Below are 21,317 nucleotides of genomic sequence, written 5' to 3'. Positions count from 1 at the left end.
AGAACAAGGCATCAATTTGAACAGCATTTTATTAATTTTAAAATAATGGTCTGGAGTCATTTTGAATGCACTTCACCCGCTTTTAAAAGCCATGCAGAAAACTTGGCATGAGGGAGTGAAGCCACCCAAGAGATTGACACATCCACAGTTTTGCAGGTGAGGCTGGAAACCTCAGCAAAGAGGCCAGGCCAGTGAGGAGGAAGTGATGCCCATTTGGAGGATCACCAGGATAGCTGGCCTGGGCAATACTTTTCCACAAGGCCTTGGTAGTAGGGCTTCAGCTCCTGTGGATCAGGCAGCTCTTCACACTTGGTGTAAAGGTCAAACTTGCTGCATAGGGTGGGACAGAAAGGTGGGGTTACTGCCTGATACCTTCTGGATCCACTTCAGGACTGGCATTCTCTAAGAGGGTCATGAAGCAGGAAGGAGCCTAATGTGGCAACACATAGGGGCAGAGTGGGAAGGGCAACTGTGGTGGAGCTAGATCCAAGCTTAATGCCACTCGCTCATAGGCCTTTAGCCAAAGGGTGTCCATCATGGGAACATAGCTGAGCCAGTCTGTTGATCCATCTAGCTCAGTGTTCTTCACTGATTGGCAGAAGCTCTCCAGGGTGTCAGATGGGACATTCCCAGCCCTCCCTGGAGATGCTGTTGGGGACTGAACCTGGGACCTTCTGCCTGCAAAGAGGTGCTCTGTCGCAGAGCTATGTCCCCTTCCTCTTTGGAAAGGAAGGTGGACAGACTTTCTCCCTACTCTATCCTATCCCAGCCCCCAGCCAGCGTGTTTAGGGAAGATTCCCAACCCCTTAGAGGCAAGTTTGGTTCTGGCCTAGGAGATTCCATCTGCCTCTACTGGCTTGTGGTCCGGTAACTCTGTGTGGGTTAACTCAAACCCTCACCCACAAAACTCCTGTGATGGCTTTTGGGCTGGCTTTACATGAAGCCTCCATGTGCTGAAACAGAGCTATGGCCTTGGGGGAAAAACAGCCTTTTTTGGACAAAAGCAATATTAGGCACGGTGTGCATATATGAAAATAACAAACACGGGCAGGATTTGTCCCCTTAGGGTGAAATTGCCCTGAGTTTTGGTCCATAAGGGCAGATGTGGTGGGAGAGGACAGGCCTTGATCAAGACGATTGTGGCTCAACGGGAGAGAACTTGCTCTGCATGCAGAAGGCCCCAGGTTCAATCCCCGACATCTCCAAGTAGGCCTGGGAGAGACCCCTGCTTGAAACCCTAGAGAGCTGCTGCCAGTCAGTGCAGACAACACTGAGCTGGATAGATCCAGAGGTCTGACTTGGTATAAGGCAAGTTCCTGAGAAGGGTCAGGGCTACACACAACCAGATGTATGGTTTTTATTTTTGAAAGAGAGGACTAAAACCATTCAGCTGTTTGTCAAGGAAACAAAAAGGTCATTCCATAGCTATCACTGCACACTTTAAATATTGAAGTCCCTCCTTTCGGGTAGGGTGTAGGGTAGATGTGGGTGAATTCAACTACCTGTCCCCTTGGCATCCCTCCCTCCCTTCCTCTTCCTCTGAAGGCTTGGGAATACGTACTTGAATTCTTTCACCCAGGGCAGCATCTGGAGATCCTCGTCACTGCAGAGGTGCATGTAATCTCCTCCCGTGTGCCAGGGGTAGAAGGAGTGGAAGCGGATCATGTAGAAAGCCTGCAAAAGGTGGAGAAAATCAGCCCACGTTAGCCACTCTGCTTGGAACATGGTGTTTGTTGTTATGTGCCTCCAAGCTCACTACAACTTACGGCGACCCTATGAATCAGCGACCTCCAAGAGCATCTGTCATGAACCACCCTGTTCAGATCTTACACGTTCAGGTCTGTGGGTGCAGAGGCTTTGGGCAATGCCTGAATTCCATTTCCACCCCACCCCCAAGGCAAGTTGTATGACTCAGAGTAGGTTTGGACTTGCTGAAGGCAAGACGGGATCTATATGAGGCACCCTAAGTCAAAGTGGGAATCTCTTCATTGCAGTCTGTCAACTGAGAGGCCAAAGCTTTAAAATACACACAAACATTTTGTCTGCAAAAAGCAAAATAACAGTGGCTGGGGGACAGCTGTGAATGGAAACAAATATGTTTGTCTAGCATGAGCCTTGTTTTATTGTAAGTTCTGTCTCTCCAGTACACAGCATTGTAATTAACTGCTGATAAGTAGTTCTGTCTTAGCTATTATAGCAGATTTTTGCCAAAAGGCAGAATGTTGTTTTTTTAATTGCATCTGTTGAGCTATCTTGATTGCCCTCACTTTTTTCCTTTTATTCCCCCCCCCCCAAATGGTTTAACCTGGAATAACTGCCACCTTCAAACTGGTGCTCTGTTTAGTATATCAGAATCTCAAATTACTATACATTGAAATGGACTGGGGAGTCTCCTCCTGTTCTTTAACCATCTGGCTTTGAGCAAAACAAGCTACTTTTGAGAGCCTTGGCTCGTCTGGGATAAGTTACTTATTTTCTTCCTTCTGCACCTTTGTGTCTATCTTGATTCCAAACACAAATAGTGTTCACATGTACATGCCCCTCAGGAAAGACTTCCTCAGGTGAAGAAGCCATCATGGATCTAACATCTGGGGGAGAACCTTGATGCAATTGAGTGATGATGACCATACCGTAGAGCTTGGCAAAGTTACTTTTTTTAAACTACAACTCCCATCAGCCCTAGCCAGCATGGCCACTGGATTAGGCTGATGGGAGTTGTAGTTCAAAAAAGTAATGTTTGCAAGCTCTGTGTCGCTCAGTGGTAGAGCACTTGTATTGCACACAGAGGGTCCCAGGCTCAATCCTTGACATCACAAGAGATGGCTGGGAGCGATCCCTGTCTGAAACCCTGAAGAGACACTGCTGATACCTCTGAACTAGATTAAGAACATAAGAAGAGCCTGCTGGATCAGGCCAGTGGCCCATCTAGTCCAGCATCCTGTTCTCACAGTGGCCAACCAGGTGCCTGGGGGAAGCCCGCAAGCAGGACCCGAGTGCAAGAACACTCTCCTCTCCTGAGGCTTCCGGCAACTGGTTTTCAGAAGCATGCTGCCTCTGACTAGGGTGGCAGAGCACAGCCATCACGGCTAGTAGCCATTGATAGCCCTGTCCTCCATGAATTTGTCTAATCTTTTAAAGCCGTCCAAGCTGGTGGCCATTACTGCATCTTGTGGGAGCAAATTCCATAGTTTCACTATGCGCTGAGTAAAGAAGTACTTTCTTTTGTCTGTCCTGAATCTTCCAACATTCAGCTTCTTTGAATGTCCACGAGTTCTAGTATTATGAGAGAGGGAGAAGAACTTTTCTCTATCCACTTTCTCAATGCCATGCATAATTTTATACACTTCTATCATGTCTCCTCTGACCCGCCTTTTCTCTAAACTAAAAAGCCCCAAATGCTGCAACCTTTCCTCGTAAGGGAGTCGCTCCATCCCCTTGATCATTCTGGTTGCCCTCTTCTGAACCTTTTCCAACTCTATAATATCCTTTCTGAGATGAGGCAACCAGAACTGTACACGGTATTCCAAATGCGGCCGCACCATAGATTTATACAATGGCATTATGATATTGGCTGTTTTATTTTCAATACCTTTCCCAATTATCGCTAGCATGGAATCTGCCTTTTTCACAGCTGCCGCACACTGGGTCGACATTTTCATTGTGCTGTCCACTACAACCCCGAGGTCTCTCTCCTGGTCGGTCACCGCCAGTTCAGACCCCATGAGCGTATATGTGAAATTAAGATTTTTTGCTCCAATATGCATAATTTTACACTTGTTTATATTGAATTGCATTTGCCATTTTTCCGCCCATTCACTCAGTTTGGAGAGGTCTTTTTGGAGCTCTTCGCAATCCCTTTTTGTTTTAACAACCCTGAACAATTTAGTGTCGTCAGCAAACTTGGCCACTTCACTGCTCACTCCTAATTCTAGGTCATTAATGAACAAGTTGAAAAGTACAGGTCCCAATACCGATCCTTGAGGGACTCCGCTTTCTGCAGCTCTCCATTGGGAGAACTGTCCGTTTATTCCTACTCTCTGCTTTCTGCTTCTTAACCAATTCCTTATCCACAAGAGGACCTCTCCTCTTATTCCATGACTGCTAAGCTTCCTCAGAAGCCTTTGGTGAGGTACCTTGTCAAAAGCTTTTTGAAAGTCTAAGTACACTATGTCCACTGGATCACCTCTATCTATATGCTTGTTGACACTCTCAAAGAATTCTAATAGGTTACTGAGACAGGACTTTCCCTTGCAGAAGCCATGCTGGCTCTGCTTCAGTAAGGCTTGTTCTTCTATGTGCTTAGTTAATCTAGCTTTAATAATACTTTCTACCAGTTTTCCAGGGACAGAAGTTAAGCTAACTGGCCTGTAATTTCCGGGATCCCCTCTGGATCCCCTTTTGAAGATTGGCGTTACATTTGCCACTTTCCAGTCCTCAGGCACGGAGGAGGACCCGAGGGACAAGTTACATATTTTAGTTAGCAGATCAGCAATTTCACATTTGAGTTCTTTGAGAACTCTCGGGTGGATGCCATCCGGGCCCGGTGATTTGTCAGTTTTTATATTGTCCATTAAGCTTAGAACTTCCTCTCTCATTACCACTATTTGTCTCAGTTCCTCAGAATCCCTTCCTGCAAATGTTAGTTCAGGTTCAGGGATCTGCCCTATATCTTCCACTGTGAAGACAGATGCAAAGAATTCATTTAGCTTCTCTGCAATCTCCTTATCGTTCTTTAGGACACCTTTGACTCCCTTATCATCCAAGGGTCCAATTGTCTCCCTAGATGGTCTCCTGCTTTGAATGTATTTATAGAATTTTTTGTTGGTGGTTTTTATGTTCTTAGCAATGTGCTCCTCAAATTCTTTTTTAGCATCCCTTATTGTCTTCTTGCATTTCTTTTGCCAGAGTTTGTGTTCTTTTTTATTTTCTTCATTCGGACAAGACTTCCATTTTCTGAAGGAAGACTTTTTGCCTCTAAGAGCTTCCTTGACTTTGCTTGTTAACCATGCTGGCATCTTCTTGGCCCTGGCGGTACCTTTTCTGATCTGCGGTATGCACTCCAGTTGTGCTTCTAATATAGTGTTTTTAAAGAACTTCCAAGCATTTTTGAGTGATGTGACCCTCTGGACTTTGTTTTTCAGCTTTCTTTTTACCAATCCCCTCATTTTTGTGAAGTTTCCTCTTTTGAAGTCAAATGTGACCGTGTTGGATTTTCTTGGCAATTGGCCATTTACATGTATGTTTAATTAATAGCACTGTGGTCACTGCTCCCAATCGGTTCAACAACACTTACATCTCGCACCAGGTCCCGGTCCCCACTGAGGATTAAGTCCAGAGTTGCCATCCCTCTGGTCGGTTCCATGACCAACTGGTCTAGGGAATAGTCATTTAGAATATCTAGAAACTTTGCTTCTTTGTCATGACTGGAACACATATGCGGCCAGTCTATGTCCGGGTAGTTGAAGTCACCCATTACTACCACATTTCCTAGTTTGGATGCTTCCTCAATTTCATATCTCATCTCAAGGTCTCCCTGAGCATTTTGATCAGGGGGACGATAGATCGTTCCCAGTATTAAGTCCCTCCTGGGGCATGGTATCGCCACCCACAACGATTCTGTGGAGGAGTCTGCCTCTTTTGGGGTTTCGAGCTTGCTGGATTCAATGCCTTCTTTGACCAGAGCTTGGAAAAGTTACTTTTTTGAACTACAACTCCCATCAGCCCAATCCAGTGGCCATGCTGACTGGGGCTGATGGGAGTTGTAGTTTAAAAAAGTAACTTTTCCAAGCTCTGCTTCTTTCACATATAGAGCGACTCCGCCACCAATACGTCCTTCCCTGTCCTTCCGATATAGTTTATATCCAGGGATAACCGTATCCCACTGGTTTTCTCCATTCCACCAGGTCTCCGTCATGCTCACTATATCAATGCTCTCCTCTAAGACCAAGCACTCCAGTTCTCCCATCTTGGTTCGCATGCTCCTAGCATTAGCGTACAGGCACTTGTAAGCAGTGTCTCTCTTCAAGTGTCTTTGGCACTTGTGGTTTGGCCTGTGGTAATTTTGCTCTGCTGAATTTATATCCTGTGCCCCTGCTCTCACAATGCCTACTTCTAGGCCTACCCCTTTTAAAATTTCATCATTTCTTTGGTTTTTATCCCAGGGGGGAGGTTTATTCCGAACCGGACCTTCCTCAGCTCCTGTCGGGTTTCCCCCTCAGTCAGTTTAAAAGCTGCTCTGCTACCTTTTTAATTTTACGTGCCAGCAGTCTGGTTCCATTCTAGTTCAAGTGGAGCCCGTCCCTTTTGTACAGGCCCGGCTTGTCCCAAAATGTTCCCCGGTGCCTAACAAATCCAAACCCTTCCACCCGACACCATCGTCTCATCCACGGATTGAGACTGCAAAGCTGGGCCTGTCTGGCTGGTCCTGTGCGTGGAACCGGTACCATTTCAGAGAAAGCCACCTTGGAGGTCCTGGCTTTCAGCATCCTACCTAGCAACCTAAATTTTGCTTCCAGGACCTCACGGCTGCATTTCCCCATGTCGTTGGTGCCAACGTGCACCACGACCACTGACTCCTCCCCAGATTGGCCAAGATGGTTAGATGCTCCTAACTCCACGCAATACTTTTCTGCTCTGTCCATGCATAGAGAACCAGCTGCACAGAGCATCTCACCCCTGCTGCAGTTGGGGAAGAAGTCATACACAAGGCAGAGTGCATTTTGGTGCAGGAGAGGGGTGGGCATCTGAGTCCTTCTACTGTTCTTTGTCGCCCTCTAAGTGGCTATGTGCCATGCACTGTATGTCAAGCACATGGGGTGGGGAGAGAACAGAAAATAATTGATACTGTTATGGGCATGGGGGTTGGAATGGATGATTCCTGTGGGTCCCCTTTCCAGCCTCTGATTTGGAATCCTGTGCCTTGGGGCTGGCTCTGCTAGCCAGATGAATTTCTTTTGTTAAACAAATAGAGTGGCCAGGTAGTTAATGGGCCTATTAGGTGCCCAGCAACTGATGAATGAGCCAGGACGATCCTTTTGTCATTGAAACTCTTCAGGAGAGCCTTTCCTTCCCCCTCCTGGAGCCTAGGAGAGGTTTGTGGATTTAGTAGTGTGGAGAGAAAGGCTGGTGACTGGAGGCAGGCAGAGAGACTGGCTCTCTGCACCAGGGCATTTGGGGTGCCTCCTGCAACCCAGATGGAAAAGGTGGATATTGGGCTGCTGATGCCTTGAACCCCTCCATCCTAAGCTCAGGTTGGAATGTGTGTAAACAAACAAACCAGAGGTTGGAAAAGTTACTTTTTTGAACTACAACTCCCATCAGCCCCAGCCAGCACGGCCACTGGATTGGGCTGATGGGAGTTGTAGTTCAAAAAAGTAACTTTTCCAAGCTCTGAAACAAACCATATTTCATCGAGACACTGCAGCCTCCGCTGACCTTCCCAAAGGAAACCAAACCCTGGAGGAGCGCAGGGACCCCGGAAATCTCACCGCTTGGAGATTGGGGAGGCACACAGCAATATGCAGGAGAGATCCCATGCGCACTCATTATTTTACAGATGACACTTCGCTAACACAGCAGCCCTTGCAGCAAGAACCGCAGCCCAAGACATGTCGCCCTCCCCCAAGCCTACGCCGTGTTGCTGAAGGCTCAGCTCTGCCGTATGTTCGCTATAGTTATTTATGTGGGAGCGCTAAGCCTTTCTTGCACTGAGGTGTGGAGCTAATCTCTGATCAAAGGAACCAGCTCCACTGCGAAAGGTCTCGCACAGACTTCAGCGGCACGGCCTGCTAGTAAACGGACCTGAAATGTTTGCTTTGGAGAGTGTTTGTTTAATTTTCCAGTGGTGCTGATTGTACTTTATGATCCAACTTGAACCAGCTCAGAACACTGAGATAGCTTTATAAGGGAAGTGGAAGAGGGGGGAAAAGGGGGAGTCCGCATCCTTATGCATGTATTTACGTGTACTGGGATGGAGATAATCGTACCCCATCATTTCCTTCCCTTCACCGTCTCACCAACCTGAGCCCTTCCTGCCTCAGATATTTGATGCTGGTGGAGGCAGTTAAAGAACTCTGGTGCATGTGTGTAACATCCTTAAAATCTCCCAAGCTGCAAAGCAGAGAGTAGGAAGAAGCAGAGATACTTGGACTCACTGTGATTTCCTCACACTTACCTCCCGAGGGAGGGCAAATTTGTTGTGCTTCATCACTTTGTACATGTATTCTGGAGAGAGAAGAAAAGGGAAGAGAGAAGAGGCTGGGCCATATGGTGGTCCCTGTTGTTGCTTCTTAGGTCACTTCTAGACTGTTGCTATTTTGCGGATGGGATTCAATCACATACAAATTCAGGTTGCACAATTAAAGGTGATTCGGCACTCTTGTGCAGTAGGTCACTGCCACACCCCCCCCCCAAATCAGGCTTTTGTGAAAAAGAAAGTGATGGGGAAATGCAGTTGATGTTATGGGATATCAATTGTTTGATCCAACATCATGTAAGCTCCCCACAAACAAATCAGAATGAATTCTCAATAAACAGCTAACATCTAACCTCCCCACAAACTGAGGCTGTGAGCATACTAGTTGCCAGAGCAAAGAGTTTCCATTAGCCACACCTGGAGGGGGAACGGGTTGATCCGACGATCAGTTGCAAAATCTCTTTGAAGCTGAATTTTTAAAAAATGCACTCAAGCTGCTCCCACCAGGTTTTACAGTAAAAAGAAGCGGGGTTTGACTAGCGTTGTGCCCCCATTTTCAGAAGAGAGAGGTGGAAAGACACTGGAACCGGCAGAACAGTGAGTGTGTTTCTGCCCTTAATGCAAACAAAGCAGGATGAAAGCTGAATAAACAGGTTATCTGGACGTGCCCGTAGGTGTTGGCACCCAGGCTCCCTGCCACAAGATCCACTTCAAAAGCTTGAGTCCTGAACCCCCAGGCTGACTGGCAAAACAGGGATAAAACTGGATTCTGTCCAAGGCTCAGCAGGGACTTCAGTATTCTCTATTGTAAATGCTGTATTATGGGTACTGCTGAAATGAATCTGGGGGAAATAGCTGTGAGCAAGTGCTCTGGTGAGATTAAAATGTTTAGGCTCTAATTTGGGGGGTTTCCAACATTCAGTTATGAAAGCTCTTGGGTCTGGGAGCATTAGAGCATCAAAAGGTGGGATACTGACCTTAGCAAACCATCTTAAGCTAAGACTTTGTGAAGGTCTAACATAGAGATTGGCAATGGGTTGATTGGGATCTACTGGTAGATCTCTGGATAATGTGAAGTAGATTGGCAAGGATTTCTAATCCCCAATTATTTAACAATGGCAACAGCAAAGTGACTCCTGCCCTCTCAGTTATATTGCTGAAATGACGAAAGGGGTTAGGGGGCAGGAGTGGTGGATATTTGCATGGAGCTCAGTTCAGCTCCTCAAAACAAATTCCGAACTCAGAATTCTTTAATTCTAAGTGTATGCCTTTTGTATCTATCTCTGGTGGTAGATCTTGGGGTTCTTCATTTTCTACTAGTAGATCCTGCAAGCCTGAAGTCTGCCCACTCCTGGTCTAAGGTCCCCCTCAAAAGTCAACTTTGAAAAATAATAATACTTGGACTTGTACATTTGAGCAAAAGACCAAGTTAAAAGGCAGAGTGGATGGGCACCTGTCTTCCCCAGGTGCCATACTCGAGCTCTTACCATCATGGCCCCAGGACATCAGGATCTTCTCCAGGCCACAGTGAGGCTGGTAGATCCCATACTTAGTGCTGAAGAGGAGAGAGAGAGAGACTTAATACCTTGATGGCTTACTGCTGCTCTGATCTCAGGCTTTTTCCTAAGCTTGGCCCAGTGGTCTTAGCAACAGGTGAGGAAGGGAAAGCATCTTGGGTTCCTTGAGTATGGATCTGATGGATTGGGGTGGAAGCTTGCAAGGGCCAAAAGGGTGTGGGATGGAGACAGGACATCAAATATTGGCATGCAGGAGGCCTTGGTTGCTGCCAATACCACCCCTCCAAATTGATACCAATATCTTTGGAGTGAAAGTTGCTGGGCTGATTGACAGGTTCCAGGAGATGATGAAGGCAACAGGCAGTGGCTGGCAACCATTAGGAGCCAACTCTTCTATTCACAGTTGCTGGGGTGGGAGGCAATGAGGACTGGGGTCCAATCGCCTGTTGGCTTCTGTTCCTCCAAGCTCTGTGTTTTAAACAAAAGCATCTCTCCAAGGGCAGAGACTCTCCTTCTCCTGCTCAGCAAATGAAAGAAAAGAGCGGGCAAGGCAAGCAAAACTTACTTGTACAAGGGGTCCTTCATGTCGGGGTTGTCGTGGAAAGTGGAGTCCCTGAAGACAACAGAGTCCTGGACCTTGCAGCCCACCGGAAAGGTGTCCCCCACCACGGCCCACTACAGGGAGGAAGAGCAGGTCAGGGAGCAGCCACCTCCTTCCTTTGGGTCCTGCAGGGCGGCATGGCAATAAACCTGTTTGCCCCCTTGGCCTTGGTGGCTTAGCCTTTATTCCGGCCTTGCGGTGGCTCAAAATAACATTTATTTTTAGTAAGAATAAACCTGTTCTGAAGAGCAAGGACTGGGGGTGTTGTTTTTCTCTGGGAGAGGTAGTTACCCTCCGAGGACCTGAGGTGGAGTTCCCAAAGATCCACAATAATTAATTAATTACGTTGTATGCAATGAAGTTGTCCTGTTCATGCAAAACACAACTTCCCCTCCCTCTCCTCTCTCCCTGTTTGCCCCCTGCACCCACCAACCCAAATGCACTTTGGAGGGTTGGGGGGAACCACAGAATAGATTGGGGGGCCATGAGTGAGGATAGGGATGGGAAGTTGTGCAAATGGAAGTCCTTGCACAAACTTCAGTGGGTATAATTATTGTCGTTATTCCACTTCAAACTGATGTATCTAAGAAATGTACAGTGGAATCAATAAATAAAATACAAAATAAGTTGAACTAAAGGCCACAGATGCAGGTTAGGGAATAGGGGGAGGGTTAAGTCTTCCCCCTGGGTGGTTTTTTCAGGGTACATCTTGCTAAATGCCCGGATGGGGAAAATATCTTGGGTGGGGAAGGGTTACCCTAACCCTACGCAGGGAGGTGAGAGGGTGCTCCATCTGGAGACAATGCTCTTTTCTGGCGATTGAGGTATGGGCTGGGCATTTGGCAAGAGAGCTGCAGAGATGGCAACTTGTTTAATGGTCATCATGGGGAAGGCTGGGAAGGCCACTCTTCTTCTTACTTGTGGCTCACCAGCAAGGGCCAAGACCTTTCCCATGTCGTGAAGAAGTCCAACCAGGTGGAACCAATCTGGCAAGAAGAGAGAAAAAGGGTGCGTTTCCCAAAACTGTTACATTTTGGCACTGAAGAAATTCTATTCTCTCCCTCCCTTTTGTCCGTGTAGACCAGTCTTCCCCAACCTGGTGCCCTTCAGGTGTTTTGGACTACAGTTCCCATCAGGACCACCCAGCCAGCATGGCTGTATGATGCTAGGACTGATGGGAGCATGGCTGTGCTGTCTGGGCCTGATGGGAGTTGTAGTCCAAAACATCTGGAGGTCAGCAGGTTGGGAAAGACTGACTTAGAGATTCAGCACTGAGTGTGGACCACGTTTGTGCGAGTGTTGGAGATGGCCACAGCTCAGGGGCAAAACACAAATCTTGCTTGCAGTCACTGGCATCAGATTGCAAAAGACCATTCTCTGCTCGAGGCCTTGAAGAGCCAATGACACCAGTCAAAACAGACGGCGCAGGCCTGTCAGTGGTTTAACACAGCATAAAGTAGTTCCTTATATCTCTGTCTTATGCCTACTTGAAATTGCCTGTGACACCAGAAGAGGAATAATTAGACTTAAAGGAGCTTCTAAGATGTCCCTTCTGGGCTCTCCAGAATACAAGAGCTTGGCTGGAGCAGGCCAATGGCCCACCTAGGCCAGAATCCTGTCCTCACAGTGGTCAACCAGATGCCTCTTCCAGGAAACCCCAAACCTGAGCACAACAGCATCACAACCTCCTGTGGTTTCCAGCAACGGGTATTCGGAAGCATACTGCCTTCGACTACGTAGGCAGAGCATTGCCGTCGCGGACAGTAGCCACTGATGCTCCATGAATTTGTTTAATCCTCTCTTAAAGCCATCCAAATTTAGCGGCCATCGCTCCGTCCTGTGGGAGTGAGTTCTCCCCACTAACTTGCGATTCCCAGCAACTGGTATCCAGAGGCGTGCCTCCTCTGTCAGGGGAAGAAGAATAGAAATCTATTCCCACCATTGTGAGGGAAGGGGGTCACTAGCACAACTCACCTTTGTCAGGGTGCACCTTCCGGATGCCCTCTGCTGTCTGGTAGGCATGACAGGAGTTGGGGAAATCAACATCCGGGTCTGACTCATCTACCACATTGCCCAGCAGGTCCAAGGCCTCCATGATGGTCATCCGACGGAGGCTGCAGCCCCCGTACTCCTCATTCTAGGGAGAGGGGACTGTGAGGACACTGTTATTGAACAGTGGGGTGGAGGCTTCTCCCGGCATAATTTTTTAAAGAAAAGGCATTGGGAGCTAGATGAGGTTTTAAAGATGGAAGGGCCCAGACATTTAAACCAAGCTGGGAAGCAAGCCTAGCATAGAGAGATTTTGGGAAATGTTTGCAAAGTTTCAGGAGGCAGAGAGAGTTTTGCTTGCTTTTTCTGACGTACTTTTTTGGTGAGACTTTTGAGGATTTATACAAGAGTTGGAGAGAAGCATGTATTATTGCTGCTAAAAGTTGGATGTGATGAGCCTCCCTAGTGCTGGAGACCCCAAATCATGAGAGAGATTTGGGTCTCCTCTTCCAGCAAACCTACCTTCTTCCGTACAAATTCCACTGTCTGGTTGGTATGCATGAGCAGGTATGTGTTGTATACTCGTTCCGTCAGCGGCCCCTCCTGAAAAGACACAATTTAGAGGGACTTTGGGTAGATCTGTCTGTTTTCTTAGAACAAGAGTGGGGGACATCTGTGGCCCTCCAGATGTTGTTGGACTACAACTCCCATCACCCCTGAGACCTGGCCATGCTGGCTGATGGAAATTGGTGCCTATGAACGTCTGGAGGGCTACAGGTTCCCCATCCCTCTCTTACAGTTTCTGAAGCAGTGGGAGGAAATTTTGGTACATGGGCCCAATCCAGCCCAGAGACCAGCCTTAGCAACTCCAAGGACTTGCAGCCCAAGATGGAGTGAGAGCCAAGAGCCACCCACTGCCTGCACTGCCCATTTGCTGGCTGAAATCTCCCACCCCTGCCTAGACCAAGAGTGGAGTGATTTCACCCTATGTGTGTGTGGGGGGGACGGGCAGGTGTCTTTCACCTTCAGCCACAGTCTATGACAAAACTGCTGGCAGCAACATCAAGGAAGCAAGCAAAAGGGACTTGGCTCTTTCCTTTCCCTTGAGTGCTCTTGCCCAGTTGGACTACTGGCTGCTCTAGTTGCTGACTACCTAGGAATATAGGAAGCTGCCCTATACTGAGTCAGACCATTGGTCCTTCTCTTTCAGTATTGTCCACACTGGCTGGCAGCAGCTCTCCAGGGTTTCAGGCAGCCCTACTCCCAGCCCTACTTAGAGATGCTGCTGGGGACTGAACGTGGGGCCTTCTGCATGCAAGCCAGGTGCTCTCCCACCTGAGCTACATCCCTTCCCCTATAAGAAGCCAGGTGGGCAGCAGCATTGGTGATTTTAGCACAGGTGCCCCTGGAGCACAGCTGCCAACTGCCAGAGCAATGGTCTTGCCTGTCATCAGTTCAGTAAGTGGCAATTTTCAGCTCGTAGCTCTCGTCCTGCTCTCGTTCCCTGCCTCTTTGAAACAGCAAAAGCAGTTCCCTCCCCTTCCTTCCGTGGGAGTGATGCCAGCCGCCCCAAGCTCATCCCCAAACACAGAGAGGTCTCCAGCTACCAAGAGGCCTTCTCTTGACCTAGCCAGTGGTGTCATAGTGGCTAGAGTGTTGGACTGGCACCTGGGAGACCAGGGTTCAAATCCTGACTTAGCCATGAAGCTCACTGGGTGACCTTGGGCCAGTCACTGTCTCTCCACCTAACCTACCTCACAGGGGTTGTTCTGAGGATAAAATGGGGAGGGGAAAACCGTGAACGTCACCTTGAGCTCCTTGGAGGAAAAGTGGGATGTAACAGCAGGAAGCGAAAGCAACAACAGCCATCGGCTCCCGTCTGCCAGTCAGTCCACACCTACCAGCCAGCATCAAGGAATGGTCAGCCAGCAGTCTGAGCCATAATATTACCCTGCTTTCCTAGTCGATTCAATGAGGTTGTGGACAGAAGGTCTGATTGCTTTAATGCCCTGCAGGGAGCACTGTGGGTGCATCTCTGGGGATGCTGCAGGCACAACATAATAAAACACCGCTTTTTTGCTTCTCCTGTCAGCAACACCGAGCACAGGATTGGCCAGCCTCAAGATCTGTGGCTCAAGGAACGTCTTCTTGATGTGTGTGTGTGTGTGTGCGTCTGTCTAGAGAGGAATGACACGGAGCAGTCCTGAACCAGAAGGCTTTGTTGTAGAGCCAAACTGGGCACATCCCACCTACTAAGCTCAGCTTAGGAACTGGAGTCCCTGTTCCTCTACTCTCCCCACGGATCCCCATCCCGCTCCAAAAAAGCCCACTGCTCTGGATGGTTGCAGGAACTGCCAGAACAGATTTGGGGTGGTGTGGAGAAAAGAACATCCGGTTGCACAGGCAGACGCCCTTGTACTAACCGGACTATCTGTTATTTGCCTGTTTTCCTTTTTAAACCATTGGGCAAACTATAACAATGCTGATAAAGAATGCTCTGCCGCTGAGCTATGACTAGCCTTCCCTGAAGTGCTTTCAGCAACAGTGAAATTCCACCCGTTGTTGTCTCCTCCCCAAGAGAAGACTTATATAATTAGCTGACGTTCAGCTGTTTCATGAATCATGCTCGCCTGCCACTTCTTATAATTTTTTTATTTTATTTTGAATATTTATAGATCGCCTGCCTGGGCCATGCCTGCCAAAAGAAGTGAACCACACCAATGCACAATACCACACAACTTAGTCACATTTCCCGTGGTCTTTCAACCTCACCCTTTGTGGCAGCAACACTTTAACAGAGATCCCGGGTATTTCTAATCAGATATTATTCTAGTAAATGCTACACTCTTAATCATGAGAACCAAAGCGTATCTTAAACTGCAAAGTACAACCTTGTGCAAGTTTAACCAAAAGTAAAAGGAGCAAAGTAACACTCCCTGCTGAAGTGTTTTCAAAATGTCAGGCTTGCAGACTTGCTGTGTTCAGCTTCCACATTCTAAACACAGAATTCATTCGCTGTAAACGGAGCTGCCGGCTTGCTCCTGAGTGCAGGACTTCCTTTGTGTGTTTGTTTCGGCTGTCGTTTGTGTGACAACTCATGACAGCGTTGTCTTATTAATGCCTGCCTGCCACAGTCTTATCTATGTCTTCCATCAACCAGCATCTTCCATGTGCAGCTTCCCACTGCAGACGGATTCTCTTCTCCCTCATGCTCATCCCATCCAAGTGCACAAGGGAAGAAGAGGGTGAGTGCGCTCTTAGGTGCCTCTCCTCCTGCCCCGCCACCCCACTGTGTCCTCCTGAGCTTCAGTGGGTTGCCCCAACCTGCAGAAGAATAGGAGCAGGGTTCAAAAGACCAAGGCAAAGTGTTCAGGCATGCATGGAGCATAGATAATATAGAAATACAGGACATCATTACTGCTTGCGTCGTGGGTGCCTTTAACTTGTAATTTTCACACTTTTTTGGTGCATGAGTGACTTTGTAAGAGCTTTACTTCATCTGAAGTTCTGTTTTGTTTGTAATCTTAAAAACTTAACCTTTTTTATCTCTGTGTTTTAGGTGCCTGGGTGGGGTTCATGGCTCTACTGGCATGAACCCCAAATATTGTGCTTTTTGGAATTTGAGATGGAGACTGTTTCTTTAGAGCTGCTTTGGCAGGGAGAGAACGGAGTCCCATTGGTAGACACCAACTCAGTCCCTACCCTGGACACCTCTGGTGCTACTTGGAAAACAAGGCCATTATCATGGCAGGGAAGGTGGCTGTTCTCCACTTACCTTGAAATTCCTGTAGTCCTCCTTTGACTTCCCACTCTCAACCTCCTGATCTGGTCGGTAAATCTCAGAAGGGTCACACCCCTGAGGAAAGAGGGTCTGTCAGAGGTGGAATTGGAGAGCACAGGAGAAGACCTGCCTAGCAGCACTGTTCAGAATTGCTGCCTACATCTCTATCTACAGCAGAAAGAAGATGATGATCCAGAAAGATTTCTCCCTAGTTTCTTAACAGTAGAAGTCAGGATCAACCATTGCAGATGTTAGACAGCAGAATCAGTACAGACAAGAGAGAGCCTCCTTCGCACAACACAAGGCCTCTTCAGATTGGTGGTGGGGTTTTGAGGGGGGGTTTGCAGGTGTCTTCTGCAACATGTAATTGATGCAACAATAGTGCATTAGTGGTGGGTTTATACTGGACTGTCTACACACCATTCTGCTTTATTAGATGTTCTGTGATGCTTCCTTAATGTTACTGCAATGTTGTTTTCTGGGGGGGGGGCACTGTTGCACTACAGGGCAGCAAAAGTGGGACAAAACATAAACCCCTGGAACATCTGTGGTATATAAAGTGACAGGATTTCAGCAGGAAACTACAGAGCATGCACTGACTGGAAACAAAGCCGTATTAGACTTGGGACTTTTTCAGGCATAAACAGTCTGGAAAGTGGGATCACGTATAACCACCATGATACTATTATGAATAATCATGAATGCTCAATAAAAAGGACTCAGGCAGGCACCATAATTAACTGAGGAAATTTACTACCAGATGTGGTGTTGTTAGGGTTGCCAGGTTCAGGGCCTGAGGCTGATCCTGTATCTTTAGGAGAAGAGAAAGTCAGCCAAGTGCAGGTGTTCTGGCAACACTGTAATGGGAAAAACCACAAGGTGGAATTCTCCCTTCCCCCTGTACAACTTTTAAAGATACAGAAGACCTCCTGGGTGATTTCAATGTCCATGCTGAGGCTGCCTCTAGTGTTCCAGCTCGGGTCTTCATGGCCTCCATGATGACCATGGGGCTGTCTCAAGTTGTCACCAGCCCGATGCATAGGGCAGGGCACACCCTCGACTTGGTTTTTGCTCCAGATGGAGGAAGGGGTGGTCTGGAGATGGGGGTGTGGATGTCACCCCATTGTCATGGTCAGACCACTTCCTGGTGAAGTTTAGACTTGTGGCTCCGATCCTTCTCTGCAGGGGTGGTGGACAGATTAAGATGGTCCGCCCCCGGAGACTTATGGAATCCACTGGATTCCTGAATGCCCTGGGGGAGTTCCCAGTAGATAGAGCAGGTGACTCTGTTGAAGCCCTTGTCACGCTGTGGAACAGCGAGGCACATTAGGCTCTTCACATGGTTGCCCGAGTGCCCTCTCCGGCATTGTGGAGCCCGGTTTGCACCCTGGTACACCAGTGAGCTAAGGGCAATGAAACAGGCTGGACGACAGCTAGAGTGCAACTGGTGAAAGACATGCTGTGAGGCTGATCGGGCACGAGTAAAACATCATAACCATGCCTACTGTGCGGTGGTGAGGGCAGTGAAGAAGGCCCACTTCTCTGCCTCCATCACATCCTCAAGTAGCCGTCCAGTGGAGCTTTTCCATATTGTCAGGGGTCTGTTGACATCAATTCCAGGAAAAGGTGCCTTAGACCCTTCAGAGGCCCACTGTGAATTGTTTACAAGGCACTTCCAGGGTAAAGTTGTTTGCCTTCATAGCAGTCTTGATGCCCCATCCACATCTACTGTAGTCCCCAATGAGGTGTCCAGTGCAACGTCTGCTGCAACCTCTTGGAAACGGTTTCAGTTGATGCGGCTGATGATGTGGACAAGGCGCTTGCAATGATGCAGCCAGCAATGTGTCCTCTCGACCCTTGCCCTTCTTGGCTTATTAAAGCTTGCTGAGGGGGGTTGACCGAGTAGATCCAGGGTGTGGTCAATGCATCACTGCGGGAGGGAGCAGTTCCAGCCACCCTGAAAGAGGCAGTGATCCAACCGCTCCTGAAAAAGCCCACCCTGGACCCATTGGTCTGCAACAATTTCCAATCGATCACAAATACCCCCTTTCAAGGGAAGATGATTGAGAGGGTTGTGGCGCAGCAATTGCAAGTACTCTTGGATGAAACAGATTATCTTGACCCATCCCAGTCTGTGGTCAGGCCTGATTATGGGACTGAATCGGCCTTGGTCACCCTGATGGATGACCTTTATCGGGAGAAGGACTAGGGGGAATGTGACCCTGTTATTCTTACTTGATCTCTCAGCAGCTTTTGATATCATTGACCATGGTATCCTTCTGGGCTGACTTGGTGAGATGGGTATTGGAGGCACTGTGTTTACTATCTCCAGGGTCGTTTTCAGAGAATAGCATTGGGTGATTGTCTTTCAGCTCCCTGGCAGTTGTGCTGTGGGGTGCCGTAGGGTATCATCTTGTCCCCCATACTGTTTAACATCTATATGAAGCCCTTGGGAGTGATCATCAGGAGATATGCTGTACACCGCCCTGGGAGCTTATTGCTATAGGGCGGTCTAAAAATGTAATAAAATAAATAAATAATAAAATAAATAATTTGGGGCGAGGTGTCAGCAGTATGCTGACGATACCCAGCTCTATTCCTCCATAACATCTGAATTGGAAGAGGCCGTGCAAGCCCTGGACCGCTGCCTGGACTCGGTGGTGGGCTGGATGAGGGCCAATAAACTGAGTCTCAATCCGAGCAAGACAAAGGTGCTATGGGTTGGTGGTTCCCGAGTTCGGATAATTGGTCCGTTGCCTGCTTTGGATGGAGTCGTACTCCCTCTGAAAGAGCAGGTCCGTAGTCTGGGGGTGTTCCTGGATCCATCTTTGTTGCTAGAGGCCCAGGTGACCTCAGTGGCTAGGCGTGCCTTTTACCAGCTTCAGCTGCTAAGACAGCTGTGGCCATTTTTTGACCGGGATAGCCTGACCACTGTACCCCATACAAACTCAGTTGATCACTGCGCTCTACAGGTGAGGGCCTCCTGCAGATACCATGTTATCAGGAGGTCCGTTCTGCACAACACAGGAAAAGGACCTTTAGTGTGGCAGCACCTACCCTGTGGAACTCCCTCCTCTTAAATATTAGACAGGCACCATCTCTGTTATCTTTTTGGCACCTACTAAACACCTTTCAACAAGCCTTTTAAGTTAAGATCTTATCCCAGTCTGCTTCTGTGTTGGATTTGCTTTTTAAGATTTTTTAAATCTTTTATTTTAAACAATATGTTTTTAACCTTTTTTTAAAGATGTCTTCAAAGCTTTTAAAAATGTTTTTAAAGTTGTTTTCTTTTAATGTATTTTAAAGTCTGTTTTTATGATGTTTTAAAGTGTTTTAGTGTTTTAGTGCTTTTGTTTGCTGCCCTGGGCTCCTGCTGGGAGGAAGGGCGGGATATAAATCAAATAATAAAAACTAAATAAAGTAATTGGTCACCTAGGGAGCAACGCATGTTTTGAGAGGTGCATGGCCAGGGTCTCTCGCAATGCCAAGGAGCATGCTTTGGCATTGCTTGGGGTGCAAACAAATGCCTTTGGCCAGTCCTAGGCAAAAGGGGATTCCAAAAAAAGATGGGGTGACATGCCCAGAGCTTCTTCGCCTAACAGAAAACTCCTGTTCCCCATATCAAATCTATAGCTCAGGTGTGTAGAAGAACCAGGCAGGAAAGCGAAATAAATAAATGTCCCATCACAGCTGCTGCTTGTTGCCTTCAGAGCAAACTTGCCCCAAATGGGAAATTGGACCCTCAGTATTACTCCGCACTTTGTAGGGCTAGAAAAATATTCTTCTGGGTGTGTCTGCACATTATGCTGCCCCTCTGGACAAGGTGCAGGAATTAACAGACCAGAAGCTGGAGTGGGTTGAGACATGCCACAACTTTATTGATTACAGCAGGGAAGCAGGGTTGGCATGGCACTGGGCACAGATTAATCAATGTCCCTTCAAACAACACGGCTGCTTTCTGACAACCACCTCAGAACAACTACTGAGGAGATAGGGATGCTTGAGAATTTTGATTCAGTTCACATTTCAAGCAGAATTTATCAAATTCACAATTTCAGAAACAATATGAGAACGGAAACACAGCCATCCTTCGAAATTCGCATTCATTAGAATTTTGGGGTGCAGTTTGCCAGCTAAACAGCATTCACAAAAATGCATATATTAGGGGAAAGTGTGCATCAAAATGAATACATGAGTGAAAATAACAGGCAAAAAGACATGAAATGGTAAGAAATGGCTTGCAAAAATGTGTGCTTTTGTCAACACTGTCTACAAAAATGTGTTTAGAGAAATTTGCACTAAAATGCTGGAGAATTTTCAGGAGGATTTAAAAAAAATATTCACAGATTGCTGCAGAAATGTGGAGAACTGAATTTAACATTGGAAAAATGAGAAACTGAGAGAAGCACAACATACAGGTCTTCCCACCCCTATGAGGCACACTCTTGGGAGTTGGCCAACGTAAAATGGGCCCAGTGTGGTACATGCCAGGCATCTGGAGTCCTACTGGCAACCAGAGCTATGTGGCTTGGGCCATTCTCTGCATGCCATCCCCACCCCTTAGGTTAAAGATCCTGTCCAATGCCATTTCACAAAGCCGTGACAAAATAAAGATAATGCCTAACTCTTGCTATTCACTGAGGGAGGAAAAATTCCTTTCTGTTAACCAGGGACCACTTAATGGCTCAGAGGGCGCTCCTAAACCAGGAGTGGGTGGGGTGGGTGAGCTCTGCAAGGGAGGAGAAACAGAGAGGCCAAAATGGTGTGGCACCAGGCTTTTTATCAGCAGTAATGGTGCCTCCCTGCAAGATCCTGCAGAATCTCACAAGAGTTCTGGGGCTCTCATGTCATCCAGCTGGGAATCATCTCCTCTCAGCCATGCAATCCCACAGCCTGGTCCTGGCGCGCAGGTGAGTGTTTGGACGCAAGCCTCAGATTTTTTGTATGTATATAAAAAAGAGGGAGCTTCAGATTTGTAGGCTCTAGACCCTGTTAATTGCTGAGAGCCCTGGAGTTGTTCAGGGGCCTAGATGATGGAAAGCGTGGGGTTTTTCTCTCATCCCTGTATTCCCAGTTTTCGTCTCCTGTCCTGGTGTGCCTGTCTTTTGGGGAGGGGTCTATCTCCCCCAGTCCTTTCCCATTTGGCCTTCTGCTTTCTTCCAGCAGGGAATATTTGCTTGGGGAGGGAGGGAGAGGTTCACTCACCATGGTCAACACCTTCATCCTTGCAGCTGT

The 21,317-nt window shown here is 47.7% G+C and overlaps 1 protein-coding gene across 1 annotated transcript; it reads right to left on the bottom strand.

Moving 5' to 3' along the window:
* Positions 1-54: 54 nt before the first annotated feature.
* On the bottom strand, positions 55-21,298 carry MIOX (myo-inositol oxygenase). Its single transcript, XM_061582635.1, has 10 exons — positions 21,288-21,298; positions 16,077-16,157; positions 12,824-12,904; positions 12,287-12,449; positions 11,231-11,298; positions 10,277-10,386; positions 9,682-9,749; positions 8,174-8,223; positions 1,562-1,674; positions 55-330 (listed from the first exon to the last, which is right to left on the bottom strand). Exons 1-10 carry the CDS (start codon positions 21,288-21,290, stop codon positions 222-224), a joined length of 846 nt encoding a protein of 281 aa, XP_061438619.1. The 5' UTR covers positions 21,291-21,298; the 3' UTR covers positions 55-221.
* Between the last annotated feature and the right edge of the window lie 19 nt (positions 21,299-21,317).

This window comes from Rhineura floridana, chromosome 8, assembly GCF_030035675.1.
Source record: "Rhineura floridana isolate rRhiFlo1 chromosome 8, rRhiFlo1.hap2, whole genome shotgun sequence".
Classification (NCBI taxonomy): Eukaryota; Metazoa; Chordata; class Lepidosauria; order Squamata; family Rhineuridae; genus Rhineura; species Rhineura floridana.
This window is presented reverse-complemented; position numbering and strand designations above follow the sequence as displayed.